The sequence below is a fragment of the Furipterus horrens genome, unplaced genomic scaffold, assembly GCF_987537825.1.
Source record: "Furipterus horrens unplaced genomic scaffold, mFurHor1.1.pri manual_scaffold_12, whole genome shotgun sequence".
NCBI lineage: Eukaryota > Metazoa > Chordata > Mammalia > Chiroptera > Furipteridae > Furipterus > Furipterus horrens.
The window spans coordinates 81,184,828-81,204,163 of record NW_028327182.1 but is presented as its reverse complement, the minus strand read 5'-3'; the positions used below and the strand labels follow the sequence as shown (position 1 = coordinate 81,204,163).

The window sequence follows — 19,336 nt, the reverse complement described above, 5'->3', positions numbered from 1 at the left end:
GTTTTCCTTAGGAAATGCATTTCCCTCCCCACACTAGAGCAAGCTGGCAGACCTAGAGGAAGTGGTGCCCAGGGAAGACCTGGCCACAGAGGGTTGGCAGCAGCTGGCAGGGGGTGTAGAGGCTACAAGTAGGGCTTATCCCTGAAAGTATGAAGGTGGCAAAAATCGGCACATCCTCAGGGAAAGGACCCCTCGACACAGGTGCCCCAGCTGCAGCACGTTGTTTCTGTCCAGCGTGAGCACCAACCGTGCCAAGGGCCTCCGTGGCACAACTGCAGGGGTGAGGGCATCACCTTCCTTTTGGGCCTGGCTCCTTTGGGTGCATAAGTGCCCCACCTGTGCAGAGCCCCCTGGGACAACTGCTGGTACTGTTCTCTTCCATGGCACAGGGGACAACCACAGCCACTTGTTCCTGGCATGCTCAACCCATTTTGCATATCCTTATTGATTCAGCATGCCCTTGGGACTTTGACAAAGTTGGAAGATGTGGAGACCAAGATCTCAGTGTACACAGGATCACAAAATGCCAAGTCCCACCTCTACATGTGGCACAGGAGGGTAGGATGGGGCAGCGATTGTCAACTAATAGGGAAGAAAAAGAAATCAAGCCCCTACGGTACCAACCTAGGTCTTTTTACTTGTGTTAAGGGCACTGATGCTTGAATTACAGGTAGAATTCTATTGTCAGTAGACAGAATGCTGTGGCAGCTCCCATCAACTTTCTTTAAAAATGTTCTGGCTCTGGCCAGTGTGGTTTGGTTGGTTGGAGTGTCCCAGGTTCCGTTTCCAGTCAGGGCACATACGGGTCAGGGCACATGCAAGAGGCAGTCATTCAGTGTTTCTCATATGGGTGTCTCTCTCCCTCCTTTCCCCTCTCTCTATAATCAATGAGCATGCCCTTGGGTGAGGATTAAAAAAAAAAAAAAAAAAATCTAGAAATCCAGCGAATGAGCCTGGCTTAGTCAGGTATTGAATGAAGTACATTGACATTGGCCCTAACCTATGTTTGCACAGGCGATACACTCTTACCAAGTTTTCTTCTTAAGGATTAGGAAACTTTGTGCTTGTGTGCTTCATTTGAATGTGGGGCAGTGAGAAGAGGCAGTTACAGAACTTTGTTCTGTGCTGGTGGAAAAGAGCCAACAGACAGGCCACAACCACAGGCAAAAGGTTAGAGAAACTTGTTATTAAATTTAATTTTCTTTAAATACATACCTCTCCCACCTTCACCCAGTGGGGAGGAACGGAAAACCCCACCCCCTCCATTCACTATATAAATCCCGAGATGGTGAGGATGAAGTATAAAAATACTATTTACAAAGGGGAAGAAGGTGTCCTGCTACCTTAACCTTCAGACACCCCCATCCCCAGGCCCCTTTTGCTCCTTTAGAAAAAGTCCCTGGAAATCCATGAGTGTAGAATAAGCCCTTCCTGTGGAGGGGCATTCAGACCCCAACAGAAAACAGGAAGCTCTGAGATTGACTGAGGAGAGAGGGAATGGATAGCACCTCAGACCCTAGCAGGGGGAGGGGACTAGCCCTCTATTACCCTGTAGCCCACAGGCTGGCCAGCCAGCATTTGCTTCCACGGTCCCCCGTAAACATTGACTTGGCTTTTGTATGTCCCTGCTCTTCCTAGTTTCCTACAGAGCCTCCCTGACTTCCACTGGAGACGCTTGTTTCCTTGATCTTTCCTTCCTTCCTTCCATTTTACGCTTCCTATGGAAGGAGTGGGGGGAGGGGCGGACAGAACCCATCCCATCCCTTCTTCTAGGGCTTTGTGGGCCATTCAACCTCTATTCCTACTGTGTGCTCCCAAGTTCTTGGCCAGATAGGGTGGATTTCTTTCCCCAGAGCAGGGACAAGGCAAGTAAATCATCCAGTACCAGGACACATTGGTCTCGAAGGGCGATGCTTTCAGCACTGAGTAGCAGGGAAGAAGACTTCAGGAGGCGGGAATGTGGGGCAAATCTGGTCTCACCCTGCTGGTGCGAGACCAGCCCTGTACGACCTCCCCTTCAGGGAAGCATGACCATTACCCCCAACGGTCTTGTTCAATGCAACTATGCAGAGGGACGAGGCATCCATGAGGCAAGTGGTCTTCTCCAGGCTTGACGGAAGGCAGCACTCACACCAGCTCATCCAATAGGATCCCAATGCTCTGAGTGGCCTCTGAGGGACCGGCGATGGGCTTGTTACACATAGGACAGACGCAGCGCACCTCCAACCACTTCACCAGACACCTGTGGGCAGAAGAAGACCTGAGATACCCCAACCTGCCTCTGGCGGGCTGTTCATAGAGCCCAGCTGCTGCTCAGAACCAGACCGTCCCTGTCCCTGTCCCACTCTAACTCCTCCAGCTTGCCTGCTGTCCAGACAGGACGTAGGACATTGCTGACAAGGGGTAGACGGGAGGGGGAGGGAATGGAGGTTCTAGAAGATGCTTCCTGCTTATGGCTTTTAAAAGGCACCTCTGGCCCTGGCTGGTGCGGTTCAGTGGATTGAGTGCCGACCTGTGAGCTTAAAAGGTCACCAGTCTGATTCCTAGTTGGGGCACATGCCTGGGTTGTGGGCCGGGTTCGCAGTTAGGGGCGTGGGAGAGGCAACTAATTGATGTATCTCTCGCACATCAATGTTTCTCTCCCTTTCTTTCTCCCTCTCTCTAAAAAGAAATAAATAAAAAATAAAAGGCACCTCTGGACACACATCTGCCCTGTGGATACTTACTTCCGATGAAAAGCATGTTGGCACGGGAGCACACCTAACTCGTCCTTCCCCTTGAAGTCTTCCAGACAGACTGCACAGGTCTGCTGTGGAAAGAACGGGGGCAGTGTGAGCAGAGACTGGGCAAGAGCCCCAGTCACCCATCCTGAACACACACGCTCTCCACCCCATCCAAGAAAACTTAAGTTCCAGCAGTTTCCTTATCATCTGGAGACACGTTAGCCACATTTCATAAAAATATGACAGTGTGGTAGCCATTAACCACATGCGACTATTTAAATGAACCAAAACAAGATGAAATATAAAATTCAGTTCCTCAGTACTGGCCACATTTCCAGTGCTCAGTGGCCAGTGTGGCTAGTGGCTCCCACGTTGGACAGAGCAGACGTAGAATATTTCAACCACCACAGACGTTTCCTTTGTGCTGTGCTGCTCTAGAAGAAAGGTTTTTAATTCATTCTAGCCTAGTATATTTGACAAGGGGACACGTGCCAGTAACCAGAGGTAAGGATGACGGGATGGTACTTGTGGTGAGTTACATTCTGTCTTTAAGTCTAGCCTTAGGTGCATGTATATTAACCCCCTCAATCTCAACTGAATCCCTCTTCTAGAGGAGGGCTTGGGAAACATCTGAACTTCCAGTGACGTAATAACATATATCAAAAATAGAAACAAAATGCAGCCATTCCTAAATAGTCTTGTGTCTGGTGATATCTGTGATCCTGCCTGCTCCAGACAACCACAAACACACTGTGCAGGAGTGTCTGTGGTCACGGAAGGAAGCCTTAGGAAACACGTTAGGTAACCTTAAAGGCACAGGTGGGAAAAAAACAGTAATGGCCTATTCCTAGAGTCAGTTTGAGGGGAACCCAAGGAATGGGTGGGAGGTGGCAGGGTAAAGCGATGGCAGGGGACAGAGAAGAACCACAGGGATACATACACTAGTCAGAGCCATCGTCTGCTAGGACAGAGTGTGTATATACAAGGGTAAAATGACCTTCTTTTCTTTAGGGAAAAACCAGGACTTGGGATGTGAACATGGGAACGTTAGTTGGAATGTGGCACAGAGTGATATGACCATCCTCATCTTAAGGATCATGCCTAGCAGGATTCCTGGGGCCGCATGTCACCAGTTAGCCAAACCCTTCTGCAGCCCTTTTGTTTTCTGCCTGTGCTGGTTCCAGACATGATAAATTCCATATATTGATTACATGCTGGGGTGAGTGACTTTCATTTGGCACAAGTGGATATCAAGGCAGGAACTTAAAGACCCTTGAAAGGGTCCAGGCTGAAAGCTGGAGCAGGTGCTGTCTGCTTTAGTCACTGGGGCCCTCCCACATGCTGTCCTGGGACACTCACCCCATATAATTGTAACTTCTTGGCATCGCCTTTAAGCACCACCTGGGAAGAAAAGAGGAGGCATGGTGTCAGAAGAAACCAACTACAGGGGCCATGTGGCATCAGCTAATGAAGGCAGTGTCCGGGTCTGCACAGGATCACCCCCCTCCCCTTCCCTTCCTCTCATAAAGACGAAGGGCTCTGGGCACTGCCGGGGAAGGAGTTAGCCCCAGAGAGGGCCAGAGGGGAGGCTGAGGTGGATTCCAGGCCAGAACAGCTAAAGCTTCTTCTCCTTTTCTGTCTCTAGCAGGACAGAGGACGTCTCGGGGAACAATGTGGTGCTTTACCTCCTTATATCCGTATCTTTCACTCTGTGCCTGGTTCCGCAGTTTGCTGAGGGAAAAGAATTGGAGAAAAGCAGTCACTATGCCTGGCACAAACAGAGCCATTCAAAGCAGGAAAGACGGGCTGCCTGCCTGGCACTCTTTCGGGGGGTGGAGAGGGGTGCTCCCCCCAGAAGTGGCTCATCCTAGAGAAGCCATGGGGTACAGTCGGGACCTATGCAGGTCACCCAGAGTGAATTAAGGACTCAGGCTCAACAGCCTCAAAACTTACTGCCAGGTCCCGCGGACTGGGGCACTTTCTGGCAGAACACCCTGATTAAGTCCTTCCCTCTCCCTGTCGGTTCCCAGAAGGTAAATTCCTACAGGCTCCAACACTATATAGATCAGCACCTGGTGACTGACTATGCAGAAGAACTTAGATATTCTTCAAATGGTTATTTCCATTAAGCCAGGGCAGCAGGATAAATAAGTGCCTGACCCGGAGAACACAAGTATTCTGGAACCAGAGCACACTCTTCGCTCACAGTGCCAGGAAAACACAGGCAAGCCCTTCTTTGTTTTCTCCTTTTCATCTCGAGCTGGTGGCCTGCACGCAGCCTAACTCTCAACAGCCAAAACCTGGCATGTTGTGACTAAAGGCAACAGCAGTCGTTACGGAGAACTTGCTGTGCACCGATCCGTGCACTAATAGGTTCATATACATGCTCATCGAGTCCAAACAGCTTCAGGAGGTGCTTTCCTTTTTACAAAAGAGGAAATAATGAAATCCAGACACGTCAAGTGACTAGCCCTAACTTCAGAGCTAGCTGGCGTAGTTTCCGGATTTGAATCCAAGTCTGTCTGATCACACAGCCAGAGCTCTTGAACACAAACTGCAGCCTGTTTCACCACCTGGGTGCACACACCATAGGCAGGGGGCCTGGCCAGGCCACACGTGCCTAGAGCCTCTTAGGAATTCCAGTCCAAGTGGCTCCCGCCATGGGGCTGAGGCTGGGGGCAGCACATCGTGCCCCCTTTGTCTCCCCTCTTTGAAGGCTTTCTGGCGAGTGGAGGGTTGGGCTAAAGGCTTACCAGGGCTCCCACCGTCCTCTCCTTCACTCTGTGTTTTCATATATTCACATGTACCTGTCTCGCTTCCCTGTGAGAGGGGCAGGAAGGATACACCCAAAGCTCACATGAACTGTTGTTACCTGATGACACTGAGTTAAGCGGGGGAAGGAAGACGTGCTTAGTCAGTGTGTTTATAGCCACCTTCTGAGGGACATACTGTCACCCTTACCAGCTACATGCAGAGTAAATGAGGAATCGGCGAGGAGCCTGCTTCTTAGCCCAGAGAATGAGGGGATGCCATATATTCTGTGAGCCTCAGCTGCCACGTGGCCAGTATTACGCAGCGTGTGCAGTGCTGAACCGAAGGATGCCTATGGTCCCCTCCTTTCCCACCCTGTTCCCCTTGGTCTGCTGGCTCCCTTAATGGTCTTGTCCAAGGAAACTCCAGAAGCCTGACTCTAAGAGCCCAGGATGCTCAGAACATTGAGGGGCTTCAGAGCTGCACCTCGTCCTTGCATGCAGACTTATGGATCAGGAAGGTGCAGATTGTGATGAAATGGGGTCCAAAAGGTTGCAAGGGAAACAAAGACCCTGGGCCATCCCAGCAAGGAATACAGTGCCAACAACTTTGAACAGGTGGCCTTCTCAGCTGTTGGGTGAGCGAAGTCGCTAAAAATACCCTGATTTCAATGACACCACTTCTAGTCACTGCGAGTGGGCTCTCCCATTGCGTCTTTTCCCTTCTGGAACAAACAATGCAGCCAGGGCCTGAAAATAATTGTTCCTTTCCTGCCTATTTGTACTTCCCTGGCCCCTCCATCCTGTGTAGGGCAGAAGTCAGCCCTTTGGGGGATGGAGGAGAATGAGCGAGGGGGAGCCAGGAGTGGAGGCTGGCCTTGGCCAATGAGCTCAGCAGGTTGCGAGCAGGGGGTCATGGGCCTATTTTGGCTAAGGAGGAAACCAAGAAGCAGGGAGAGGAAGTGGCTTCTGTGCTTATGTGTCTTTCTATATATAGACACCCACAGGCTGCCACATGCCAGTGAGCCTCTGGAACCATGAAAGTGCAGGGCCAACCAGCTCTGGGCAGGCTGCAGAGCAGACAGCGGGGTGGCGAAGGGGCAGATGACTGTAGAATGGACAGGTGGTGCCGAGTGGCCCCGCAGCGGGAAAAGCTTTTGGTGTCATGTGGTTCTGCTGTTCTGCTCTTTCAGTGAGCCAAGCAAAAATTAATCAGCCATACCCAGCTCCCCAGCATGTCCTTCAGCAGGAACCCAATCTCTAGCTGTAAAGAGGTGGCCACAGATACCACAGCTGCCCCTCTACTTCCCATTCAAGGAATAAGAATCAGACATATGGAGGCAAACATACGGAATCTAAGACTGCAGCTAACTGTCACCAGCCTAGCTCACCTCTATAAATATATATGACCTTAGACAAATTCTTAACTGCCTGAGCATGAGCTCCTTCACATACAAAGTGGGCTAATACCTAAACTGGAGGGACGTTCTGCTGACTAAGTGAACTAAATATTTTACAAAATGTTACCCATGATGCCTGGCACAACCTGTTAGTGGCAGAATTAGAAAATGAGCCCTGGTCACCCAGAGTGATTTTCTAGGATTTCTTCACATGACCACCTTTGTAGCTTGGCATGTATGAGCCTGTGTGTGTGTGTGTGTGAACTAAAAATAGAGTTGGCTTTATAGACTCCTCCCAACATCACACACAGATTTTTGGTATTTGAAATGTTTCCATCTTCAATCTCTGAGAACTGCATAAGCTGCCTGATATGAGGAGATGCGGGTGGTTGATGGTCAGGAAGACAAAAGAATGTGAGGAACAAAACTTGGGCTTGAAGAAAGGTGAGGTGGTGGGGAGATATCAGAAACCTACCGGCACCCACACTTAACAGATGCAAATTTTAGACTCAATTGTACAGGAAAAAAATAAGTCTTTTTACAGAAGCCAGTGGCTTAAGTGGCAAATTCTAGCCCTAGGGGTTTTTTAAGTTTTAAGAAAGAACTGAAAGGGGTGGGGAGATCCCCACACACACCAGGACCTGAGGGTACTTCCTCTTCTTAGAGGGAGATCTTCCAGCCTTAAAAATACCAAGGAGGGCTTTCTCTAGCCTCCTTCCAGGTGAAGGGCATCTCAGTAGGTACCCAGAAAGCCTTTCCTCCACCTTAACTTAATCTTCTTACATGATCTGATCAGATACCAGCCTAGACTCCAGCTGAGGTCTCCTCAGGCATTTGGTAAGGGGTCTGGGGCGGGGGAGACAGGTTAGTTACCACATGGCTCTAAGGACCACTAGCATGTTCTGCTGGCCAGAGGTGCTCAGCACTCCCCAATGTACAATGAAGAGTTGTTAATACCACAGTGTGCTCTTGTCAGAAATGCTACTTTTTAATTTCTAGTCTAAATTTCAGTTATGCCCCCAAACTTTTGGTGGGAAACAGCCACCAGTTCCCATGTCTTATCAACAAGAGAAGAAACAGTTCCTGGAGAAGTTCCAGTCCTTTCCTGGGTCCCTACTCAGTAAGTGAGGTTTTTAGTTTTTTTCACACTCAAAGAGCTTCCAAGGCAGAATAAACAAGCAGCTCTCCAGACATCAGCTTGCTAATATTAGCATCTGGTGGGTTGACAACAGGATTTCCCAGGGGGCAGAGGTACATGCCACTGGTATAACGCATGCCTACTTATCCCCAGCTACCCAGACAGTGTCGGTGGGAAATAGAGAGACAGTTAAAGGACCATCACTGACATTACTTGGTCAGACAGCAATTCTAGGCAATCGTAGCACAACTAGCCAAGAGGCAGGATGCAGCGCAACCCACAGTGACCTTATACGCTCTGGGATGACAACTTGATAGGCAGATATAAATAGAAACATCAGGCCTCAGGGGCCCAGTAAAGGACTGGCTAAGCCCTGTCTACAAAGCAGAGGCACCAGCTGGGGGCTAGTGACTGTTATGGGAGCTATACTCCACCCATCCCACCCCTGGCCTCCTCCTTCCTGACTCCCCATTCCAGGTTAGCCAGTGAGCCACTCACCTGATGAAATAGCAGCAGAAGATGAGGCTGAGCATGAAGACAAAGATGCCTGTGCCAAAAATGACCATGTAGATGTTGAGAGGAAGGTCTTGGAAACTGATGGGTGGCATTGAGCAGGACTTGTTAGTACTAACCAGTCCCAGGCCGCAGAAACACCCTGCAGAGAAAGGGGAGGAAAATAATGTTATAGTTGGAAATGTACCACTGGTCCTGTGTGTCAGCAAGGATGGAGAGAGCACTGGTAGGCTCTGGGCTCTAAACCTCTGATTCAGGGGCTCACATTTATATCCTAGCTCTAATACTTATGAGCTATGTGATTGTAGGTAAATTAACCAATCTGTGAAATGGACTACTAAACACAGGACTTAAAACAGCATCCCTGCCCTGCCTGGTGTGGCTCAGTGGATTGAGTGCCAGCCTGTGAACTAGAGGGTCACCAGTTCTATTCCTAGTCAGGGCACATGCCTAGGTTGCAGGCCAGGTCCCCAGTTGGGGGGCACGTGAAAGGCAAACACACGTTGATGTTTGTTTGTCTCTCTCTCCCTCCCTCCTTTCCCTTATCTCTAAAAATAAATAAAGAAAATCTTAAAAAACAAAACAGCATCCCCATGTAGGAAATCAAGACTTCAGGCAACAAGCAGGAAATGGAAATCCTTCCCTCAGGTAGAGCCCAGAGGGTGCAGTAGCAAAATGAAGAACCTTAGCCCTGATTGATGTCGCTTGGTTGGTTGGGTGTCATCCAGCAAAGTGAGGGGTCACCAGTTCAATTCCAGGGTGGGGCACATGCCTGGGTTGTGGACTGGTTCCCGATTGGGGCCAGTGCAAGAGGCAACCGATTAATGTTTCTCTCCCTCCCTTCCCCTCTCTCAAAAAATAAAGAAATACAATCTTAAAAAAAAAAAAAAAAGAAGAAGAAGAAAGAAAGAAAATAAAAAGAAGACCCTTAGGTGAGAAAATGTTAATTTGGGTTCTGACTCCATCTCTCCCTAGCTGTGTGACCTATATAGAGTTACTTCTCTAAGCTTCACTCTGTCCTATGAAAACAAGAAAAATACAGAGAGGACCAAAAATATATTAAGAAACATGCTTTGTAAATTGCAAAGTGGAATTGCAAAGGTCATTTGTCATTATTAAGCCACCTGCTCCAGGACACAAGCAGCAATAGGACCAGAATAGAAATTATTCATTCCAAGGCTGGGCCAGCGTTCCAGAAAGTGGGGGTGGAGATTTGCAGCTTACTTCTATTGGCCTCCATTCCCCTTTCTACTCAAAGCCTCACTGTACAGTCTCCTAATAGCGATGATAGTCCCTGGAGCTTGTTTGGAAAGCAGACTATCAGGCCCACCCCAAAAGAAATGAATCAGAATCTACACATTAACAAGGTCCTCAGAGGTTTCTATGCATTCGGCATGGGAAGCACTGGCTAGCCACTAGATGCATGCCCTTTTCTCATATGACTTTAGGGGTAAATCCTGATTGGTCCACCAATCATGCAGGGTTTGGCGTTGACGTAGGTGTGTGATCAGGTTCTCGCCATTGAAACAAAGAGCATGTCTGCTGGAAAAGGAAAGCTTTTTCTCTTTTTTTTTGTCATGCCAGCTCAAAACACCTGTACTGGTGGCAGCCAAGTTATAGCTGGAAAGAGAGCAGCAGTGCAATATAAAACTTGTGGCAGAGGGAACAGGGAGAGAGGGAAGAGTATGTCAGTTGAGTTGCTAATCCTGGAGCTACTATCTTAAGACTGCTGGTTCTGACAATTAGTAAATTTTTTCCTTATGGAAAAAAAACGACAGGACATAAGCGGATAAGCCAGTTTAGTGTTTACTACTGCTTGCAGGCAGAAGTACCATAGTGATCCAAAAAGTGAGCATAAAATTCTTCTGTTTCAGAAAGTGGTGAGACAAGAAAACTAGAATTTTCCATATACCTGCTACATCCCAAGCACATTTCATGACACCAGCTTAATCTTAAAAGATTCAATCACTAGACTGTCTGTAGTCCAACAGTTAACAAAGCCTGGCTCTGAAGGCCTCAGTACTCAAGCCCTCACCATGGGTTTTAAGAGTGTTCCTGACCTCTTGGTTAGGAGCCAGAGCCATTAATAGACTTCAGCATTCTACATATAATTACCCATGCTACCACAACACAGCAGAAGTCTGGCTTGAAAGATGAAGTCGCCTTTGACATCATAACTTCTCATACCTCTTCATTCCCTAGAGTGATCTAGTGTCCATACAACGAGCTTCCCTCCAAACCTCTTTCATATTCTGTGCCCAGTTCTATTGCCAAGTCCCTATTCCCACCAGAATTTAGGCCCAATTCCATTCCAAGTCCCTATTCCAGACACTTAATGGATGTCTAGCCCCTCCTCTAAGTTAGCCCACATATGTCTGTCATAGCATCCTACTCGGTTTCTATCATGTATTTCCCAAACTCATGACGGGCCGCAAGTCCTCCTAAACACGTCAGCACTGAGTACCCTCTCAATCTCCCCAGCCAATGTCCTCCAGCACCACCCCATGTGAGCCAGTGTCCTATTTCTTGCCCAACTTTGTACTCATGCCTCCACACCTTTGTTTCATTCACCTTTCCCTGCCTGAAACTCCCTTCCTTTCCGAAGTGCACCAAGCCCGGCCTTTGTAATATTCCAGTGACCCCTCTCTTCCCAGAATTCTATGCACTCACAGCTCTATTACATGTTGTGGCTCTTGCATGCTCAGTAATTGTCTGACATTGCCCAGTTGTTCCTTGCACCAACTTAGCTCAGACATACAGTAAGCATTGATATGACGCTGAAGAAAAAAAATCAAGGAAGAATGACTAGATGGTTTTACCTGCTAGGAAGACAGACACAGAGGTTTTCACCATGCCAAGGGAAGCACCACAACAGAGGTGCAACTACAAACCTAAGATCAGAGATGAGAGAATCCTAACAACCGGAATGCTCCTAGGCCTGAGAACAGCAGTTTGGATACTCTCCAGTGCCTAGCCTAGTGTTTGGCTTGTTCTCAACAACTAGTTAACAGATAAAAAGGCCCAGTTTTCTCAAAACCTGGCACCCCTGGCAAAAGCTCATACTCCAAAGTAAGTAGACTGACATTTGGGAAAATTGCCCAGAAAGTGCCCTCAGCTAATGGATGACCAGTCAATCAACAAGCATTGTTGAGAGCCTGATATATGCACTGACCTACACATTGCGGGGAAACAAAATGTAAAAGAAGTAATTCTTGTCCTGAAAGAGGTTTCGATTAAGCTGAAAACAATGAAATAATTAGCTACTAAACTCTGCTATGTCCCAAAGGAAACCCTTGCTTCTAGACTCCAGTAGGGTTAGAAAGTTTTCAATACCCCTCCACCCTCCACTCAAATACTTCCTCGCCATGGACCAGAGGAAATCAGATTTTCATGAAGACATCAGGAGCATCTCCACACACCCCACCAGCAATATTTGATGCTGTATGAGGGTCTAACTCTCAATCCGCACTGGTTCTCCATGTATTTTTTTGTGGGTTGGATCCTGGTATCTTTAGGGTCTCAAGGAACCTCATTTGGTTTCCTATTTGGGAACCTGCAGAGGGGTGACAGTAGCTACTGTAGAGGATATTTGTATGCACTCTGCAGGCACTTGGGCCAAAGCAGTCTTCCCACCAGTTTATCTTTGATCACCTTATCTTGTCTGATAATCCAGGACTGAGTCACTGAGTTTAGGACTCTGATAGAGGTGCAGATGAGAAGAGCTTCACAGCAAAGAGATGATCCATTTGCTTGATTTACAATTAAAAAGGAACGGAAAATATATGGTGGTGGGAAAGTTTTTCCTCTAAAAGTTAGAAGGACAGAATTCCAACCCTAGGGAAAAGGGGCTCCGGAGATTTTACACAAAAAGGTGGGAAGAGGGATTGCTTCCTCGCTAAAGTCAAAGGACAGGATCCCTCAGTCACTTTTAAGAAGTGAACTGATAAAGCAGCACATCCTCTGCTGGTCTAAAAATCTCTTGGTGAAAGGGCTGCCCAGAAGAAAGGCCAGTGTAACCCACAGCCTGTGGGTTCTCCTGAAGTCTCTGTTCCATTGTCTCAGCCAGCCTACGACAGCTCTGACATCAGATTTCTTCTGCATCTGTGGGCTGGGAGCGGGAATGACGTCAACAGAAGGGCTGGCCAAGAAAGACCAGTGAATCTGGGAAATGCTTCTCCTTCTCAGCCAGCAGGAATTTTTCCCAGATGCTGGGATGCCCTGTCCTTCCTCACCCCCACCTTCCGCCCCCTCTCCCGCAATGCCATCTTGGTTCATTTTCAGGAAATTAGATACTACTAGCAAGGAAGAGGGGGGCGGGGATCACTCTTACACATGCTGCCCAAACGCTGCCTTAAAACACAAGCCTCTTGAAATAATTAATCCAAGGCCTGGCAGAAGTCTATTCTCAAGAATGAATTTTTCCTAACTAACCTGCTTGTCACACTCAGAGTTAAGGCTAGCTGTTCTCCGACTCCAACTCTACAAGTTAGGGCTGTGCAGTCAAGACTCTGGGGCCACTGGAGAATATCAGCATCCAACGTGTTGAAGTGACCGCTCAGAAAGGTCCTCAGTTAAGTAGTTTGGGTGAGGCATCAGATCCAAGCCCAACCTGTTATCACCTGAACCTCGAAAAAGCCTCATGTGAGATAAATTTAGCATTGCCTGGGCCACGGTGGAGGGAGGGGTGGTTGAGTCTGGAGGTGTGCCTCCACCATTGAGGCTCCGGAGCTAGTGTCACAGTTGGGCCTTGGGACCAGAAAGCACAGCTCCCTCCAGGCTAGCCTGCACCCAAGAGTAGCCGAGCGCCGAGATACCTGCAAGGATCTTGAATCCCGCGTCGTCCACAGGCACAAAGCCCCATAGGAGCCAGTGCGAAGCCAACAAAGACACAGGAAGCCACCTCCGTGCCCGTCCTGCACGCTGCATTGTATGCATATTTAACATAGCCTGCAAAGTTTCAGGCCGGGAACTTGAGCTCCCTCTAGGAGATCCCAGCCCGAGCGCGGATTTAATTCTCCTCCGATAACCACAACAAAGAAGAGTTAGAGCGCACAAAGGCAGGGGAAGGGGCAGAAGAGCGAGGCCGCCACACAAAGGCCGCGAACCCCCCGGCTCTCATGCTCCCCTGCCCACCCTTCCCGGCCCTCGAGCTAAATCTGGAATTTTTTTCTTTTTTTCAAATTCCGCGCTGTGCAGCACAGAGTTGGGCGCCAGGACGCCTTCTCGCCCGCCCCATTTCAAGAGAAACTTGGCTCGAGAGAGAGAACGACGAGCCTCTCTGTCTGATCTTAAGCCGTGCGCCCCCTCCTCGTTCCCGGCGAGCCCAGTGCCCTCGCGCCCCGGGGACTCACCGTTACACCACTGGAATGGGTGCATCAATGAACCCGCGGCTGGCTTCCTAGAGCGAACGAACGCAGGCGGCGGGAGAGGCAGGCAGGTGGGCGCACCGGCTCGCTGGTCCGCAGGAGGGGCCGGTGCACTCCGCAGCAGCCGCCTTTCTCGAGAAGTCGAACTCCCTCCGGGGTGAGGGGCTTCCGTGAGGCCGGTTTTGGAGCAACAAAGAGGAAAGAGGAGAAAACAAACAGAGAGTCCCCCGAATCAAAGCACCGCCGAGGGAACGCAGGGAGAGCCCCGAGGCTGGGGGAGGTTTTGGGGCGCCACAGAGCAGGGTGGGGGTACTCTGTCGGCAAAGGTTCTCGGCCCGCAGGGGAGAGAAAAGCCTTAGCCGGAGACAGCTCAGGTCGCACAACTCCACGAAGGAAAAGGGGCCGAGACTCCAAAACTGACACAGGTTGTGCACACCCCCTCCCTTATATGCCCCCGGGAAACCCCGCCCCCAGCCCGTCACCGCCTCCGGCCAATGGGAGTCTTCCTCCTGGCCCTGGTATTATTTACAAGCCCGCCCCCACCCTTCCAAGGCGGAGCATCTTTCCAAGGTAGGGCACCTACCCTCTTACCTTCCCAGTCCTGGGAAAACTTCGGCCTTGAAGCGGGGTGCGCTCCTCAGTGAGTTGGCCCAAGTTGTAGGAACCAACCACCTCCGCCAGGGACCGGGAAGAAGCCGAACAATTAGTGCCACATTGTTTTCCGCCTCCAGATCTATTACGGTTTCTACAGCTCTTTGAGAAAACAGTTCTGGGGAGTGGTTGCATTTCTGCCGCGTGGGCAAGGATTCTGTTATGAGTAGCGCACTAGCACGGTCCTTCGTTCACTGTAAAAGGGGGGGGGGGGACTGGAGCAAGAAGGTAAAGATGAGTTACAGAAGTGAGATCTGGGAAGGACTTTAGTTGTCATCTCACTTTTTTGGCCAGCCCCCCATTTTACCAAGGAAATAAGGCTTGAAGCTTAAGCTTAATGTTGTCCATGTAAGAAACGTCCAAACCTGTAGAGAATTTTTCTAGGAGTTAATCTGAGACAAAATTGAGGACAGTTGCCAGGAAGCAAGATCTAAAATACTCAGAGAAGAACAGGGTTTTTTTTTTTTTTTTTTTTTGCAGTCTCTTTTGTGCATTTGAAATTAAGGAGGGGACAAAAGGGAGGTTACATGAAGGTGGGAGAAGACAAGGTGGGGATCAGATTACAGGATAGTTAAAATTATGTGCTCTCTTGAGGGTAGTTATGTCTTAGAAGGAGGAGTCTGAAAGAGGCATTTCAAATAAATAACTGCACAGAAACAATGGATAGGACTTGCTTAAAGCAAAGATAAACCGTTTACTAAAACATTATATGCCTGGGGCCTGACTACCCGCTATGACCTGCCTAGTTGGGAACTTATGATTTATCACAGCATCCCTTTTTTCATCCACAATGTAGACTTTAATGGCTCCACATCCTAAGTAGCAGGATCAAGCCCAGGAATCCACGTTGGCAATGCATTTAGGGCAATATCTTCAGCATCTAGGCCCGTGAAGGTGTGGAATGAATAGTACTTGAATAAAAGACTGAATCTCTTAATTCCCTGTCTAATATGCTTTCTTTCACTTGACATTGCATCATTTCCTTCTTTCTTTAAAAAAAATATTTTTATTATTTATGCTATTACAGTTGTCCTGAAACTGGAAAAGCCGGTGTTTGTACTACCTGTCATCTACCAGACCCAAGAAGCGGAGACAGGGATTGGATCTTTATGGGCACTTTATTCAGATGGTCAGTGATCTGAGAAGACAGCTGGTTTTACCCTAACAGACAGTCTTACATTCCATTATAAACCGGCCCTTTTTATAAGGAGAAGAAAAGTGTAGGTAAGGGGTTTGGAATTCAGGGAAAAGGTTAATTGGATGAAAGCTTCAGCATTCTTTCATCTGGGCCCTGGGTAGTGGTCTTTGTGTCCTGGGTGTTGGTCTTTGTGTCCTGGGGGTGGTCACCTCACCCTGCAGTACAATGGCTCAGATACCATCTTGATTGCTTGCAGTCCTCCTGAGGCACAGAGGTGGAGCTGCTTATGGTCTCCTGGAGTGAAGGTGGGTCATACCTCTGGTTCCTGAAACAATAGCTTTTAACATACATTGGTTACTAAGCTTATTAGCTGTTTCCTGAAACTAAAATTTTCCAACATTTGAGTCACATCATTCCCAACGTTCCCCATTTGCTCACCTCTACCCAGCCCACCTCCCCTTCCCACAGTCAATCTCCACCCCACTGTCCATGTTCATGGGTCACGCATATATGTTCTTTGACTAATCCCTTCACTTTCTTACAACCAGTCCCTACCTGCAGCATTTGCTTCTTTTTCTTTTTGTCTTTTTTCTGTCTTTCATTTATTCAGAATGTGTTTACATTTTCTCTGTGCCACACTATTGCATCAGGGACCCACCGATGTCAACAAGGTTTCTCCTGTCCTGGGAGTTCCTGGAGAGTGTAAGGAGACAGTAAATAAGCAAGCAAACAAATAAGAATGACTTAATCTAGCCTTCCTATTAAACTTACTCTGTTAGTTGAAGGTGATAAATACTTTCTGTATCTCTTGGGAATTTGTAACACTCAAAAAAGATTTGCATACCCGTGCTTTGTCATATAAATAAATGCATGGTGTTTTAAGGTATCAATGACTTGGCCAAGATCACATAGCTGTCTGCAACAAATGTTTAGCACTTAATTACGTAATTTTCTTAAAACAATTGTTTTGTTTTATGAGCTAGTTTAGAAGGGTATCATGTACAGATCTACTGCATTTCATCCCCGAATTGCACAGTTGTGAAAGTTTTTTAAGTGTCAGGACATAGAGGTAGCCAGGATGCAAACCTGGTTAGACAACAGGATATGTTAATCAACCTGGTCTGGACAACAAAAGGATATGTTAATCAACCTGGTCAGAACAACAACAATATGCAAATGATCTGCTGAATATGCTAATATGACAAACAGCATCATTGAAATGCGTGGTTGGCAAGTTTAAAAAGTCCATGTGGGACTCCTACAAGCCCATGTGGAGGACCAGGAATTCACATCCCCTTACTCCCCATCCCCCTTGCTCCTACGGGCCCTTGAGTCAGTCCAGGAGTTGCCTCTCCCCTCCACCCATATGCCCTTTTCCCCTCAATAAACCCGTTACCTGCTCCCACAGTGGTCTCCAGGTGGTTTCTCAGAGCAAGGATGCTCTGACTCTATGTCTTAGACTTGAAGGCCCACAGGAATCACTGTTATATTAGAGATGTTATATATGCAGGCTCCCAGGCCTGGAGCTCAGAGATTTTGATTCAATAGTTAAAGAGTGGACCCCACAGATATTTGATTAACATCCCTTATCCCCCCAAATTTTCCTGCAGTTATGCTGAGAAAAATAATGCTCTGATCTTACTCTCAAATTCATCCTCTCTGCTGGCCCTGGAGTTACCTTTCTAAACTGTAAATCTAATTATTTATTTCTCATGCATAATAACTTTTATTGGTCCCTGGTGTTTAGAGGATAAAGTCAAACTCTAGAGTATGGCATTCAAGTCCTTTCAGTCTGGCTCTGCCTATTTCCTGACTCCAAATGCACTCCCCTCTCCAGCACACTTTTCGTCAGCCACGAAGCTTTTGTTGTTGCTCCTTGAACACAGTATATTCTTTCTTGGTTGATTTTGTACATGGGATGGCTTGTGTTTGGAATGCACTTTTTCTTTCTGTGCCTGACGTTTTGTAAGATTCAGCTAAAAATTCATCTCTTTCGTGACCTACCATTCTCATTTTTTCCTTGTCTGCATTTCTGTCAACAATTTACATGTAGAATGTAGTATGTTATAGAAATTTGATCCCTTCATAAGCCTTCCTTGTGATAGATTTTTCAAGTGCATGAATCATTTTTGTGGTGGTTCCAGTGTCTGGGTCAATAAATATTTTTGGAATGGATGTATGTATGTGCGTGCATGTATGAATTGCCATGTTCTAGGTACAGTGTAGAGGATTAAAAAATGTCATTATTACTTATCCAATCATTTTTTAAATATTCATTGACTGAGAAGAAAGGAGTGTATATAGGTGAGACTAACTGCATTAAAGAGTTCCTGCTAGGTGCCCCTAGGAGGGAGAGATTTGAAGGGAAAATTGATGTGAAGTGAGGAATGCCCCCACCCCCAGCCCCAACCTAGATGAAAGAGGTGGAAGATAAATGTAGGAACATGGGGAGTTCTTATGGAGACCGAGGTGGTCAAGCAGGACAGTGAGTATCTCAGGTGACACCTACATGGGGAGCGTCATGAGACTGTTCTACAATTCATGTTTTAAGCCTGACATTTTAAGCTTTCAGTAAGGTCTTCTGAGGCATTTAAGAACTCTAGTCTTGAAAAACTGATGCATACCTTCCCAATCTGCCACTCTCATCTCTCATGGCCATTGTGGTCAAGAGGCAGTGCTTCAGCTGATGGCTTAGACTGGGACAGGTAGGTTGAAGGAAATGCTTTGATCTTGGCATTTTTGAAGAGGTTGGTTTAGTCCCAGCGTTTTCCTAGGCTGAAGAATCCTATCAAAAACAAGTTGAGCCCTGACCTGTGTTGCTCAGTTGTGCATCATCCCCGCAAAGCAAAGTGTTGCCTATTTGATTCCCAGTCAAGGCACATGCCTGGATTGTGGGTTTGGTCCTGGTCGGTCAATGTTTCTCTCTCACCTGGATATTTCTCTCCCTCTCTTTCTCCCTCCTTTCCTCTTTCTCTAAAAATAAATAAATAAAATGTTAAAAAAAAAAAAGAGTTGATTTCTCACATCGTGTCAATACCATTTAGATAATTCACTCCCCCCACCCTCCACAACCAGGTGTTGCTTCATAGGCCTAGCTTCTTAAGACTCAGGAAGACGCATCTGGTTATTTTATGAGGAAGAAATGGAAACAGTAAAGAAGATGATGATTTATATATTCAAAGCCGCTTAAGACATTTGAAAGAGAACTGTGTTTCTAAATCTTCCATGAAAAGAGGGAAAGGTAATACTCCTAAGAAAAGGTTCTAAGAAGTCAGGGAATTTCTTCTTTTCCACTGCCCCACCCCCACATTCTCTTCTACAGCCCCCAGTTGTCTTCATTTTAAGGCCTGTAAGCTCCAAAGAAAGGCTTTGGGGAGAGATAGCTAATTCTGTGGACAAGGATGGGACCTTTACTAAGAGGCTCTCTCTTCCGTGGCCTTCAGATCCAGCCCTAAAATACAGAAGTGCATGCTAACCATCGTCATTTGGAAATAGTGATAATTAAATGCAAAAAAACACATTGTACTTCAAAACGAGACAGATTGTCAACAACATTTTCCCAAATATCTTTATTTTTTAAGAAAACAGTTTTCATGGGAGGAACACACCATTCTTTGAAGGCGTTTAGGGTTGTGTATGGTATATTTGAGCAAATAA

At 47.4% G+C, this 19,336-nt stretch overlaps 1 protein-coding gene and 1 long non-coding RNA gene across 4 annotated transcripts; both read right to left on the bottom strand.

Annotated features, from left to right (window-relative positions):
- Positions 1 to 1,178: 1,178 nt before the first annotated feature.
- On the bottom strand, positions 1,179 to 14,294 carry RNF122 (ring finger protein 122). 3 transcript variants are annotated; one of them, XM_090258088.1, is made up of 7 exons: positions 13,876 to 14,294; positions 8,510 to 8,666; positions 4,409 to 4,454; positions 4,083 to 4,124; positions 3,269 to 3,353; positions 2,727 to 2,811; positions 1,179 to 2,242 (listed from the first exon to the last, which is right to left on the bottom strand). In XM_090258088.1, exons 1-7 carry the CDS (start codon positions 13,898 to 13,900, stop codon positions 2,128 to 2,130), a joined length of 555 nt encoding a protein of 184 aa, XP_090114214.1. In that variant the 5' UTR covers positions 13,901 to 14,294; the 3' UTR covers positions 1,179 to 2,127. The 3 variants fall into 3 exon arrangements, with proteins under 3 accessions (XP_090114214.1, XP_090114212.1, XP_090114213.1); XM_090258086.1 differs by lacking the exon at positions 3,269 to 3,353 and having other exon boundaries at positions 2,727 to 2,809; XM_090258087.1 differs by lacking the exon at positions 3,269 to 3,353 and having other exon boundaries at positions 2,727 to 2,806.
- A 1,391-nt stretch (positions 14,295 to 15,685) lies between these two features.
- LOC149996485 (uncharacterized) lies at positions 15,686 to 18,651 on the bottom strand. Its single transcript, XR_016507515.1, has 3 exons — positions 18,609 to 18,651; positions 16,235 to 16,372; positions 15,686 to 16,004 (listed from the first exon to the last, which is right to left on the bottom strand). It is a non-coding gene; the product is annotated as an uncharacterized LOC149996485 (long non-coding RNA).
- Between the last annotated feature and the right edge of the window lie 685 nt (positions 18,652 to 19,336).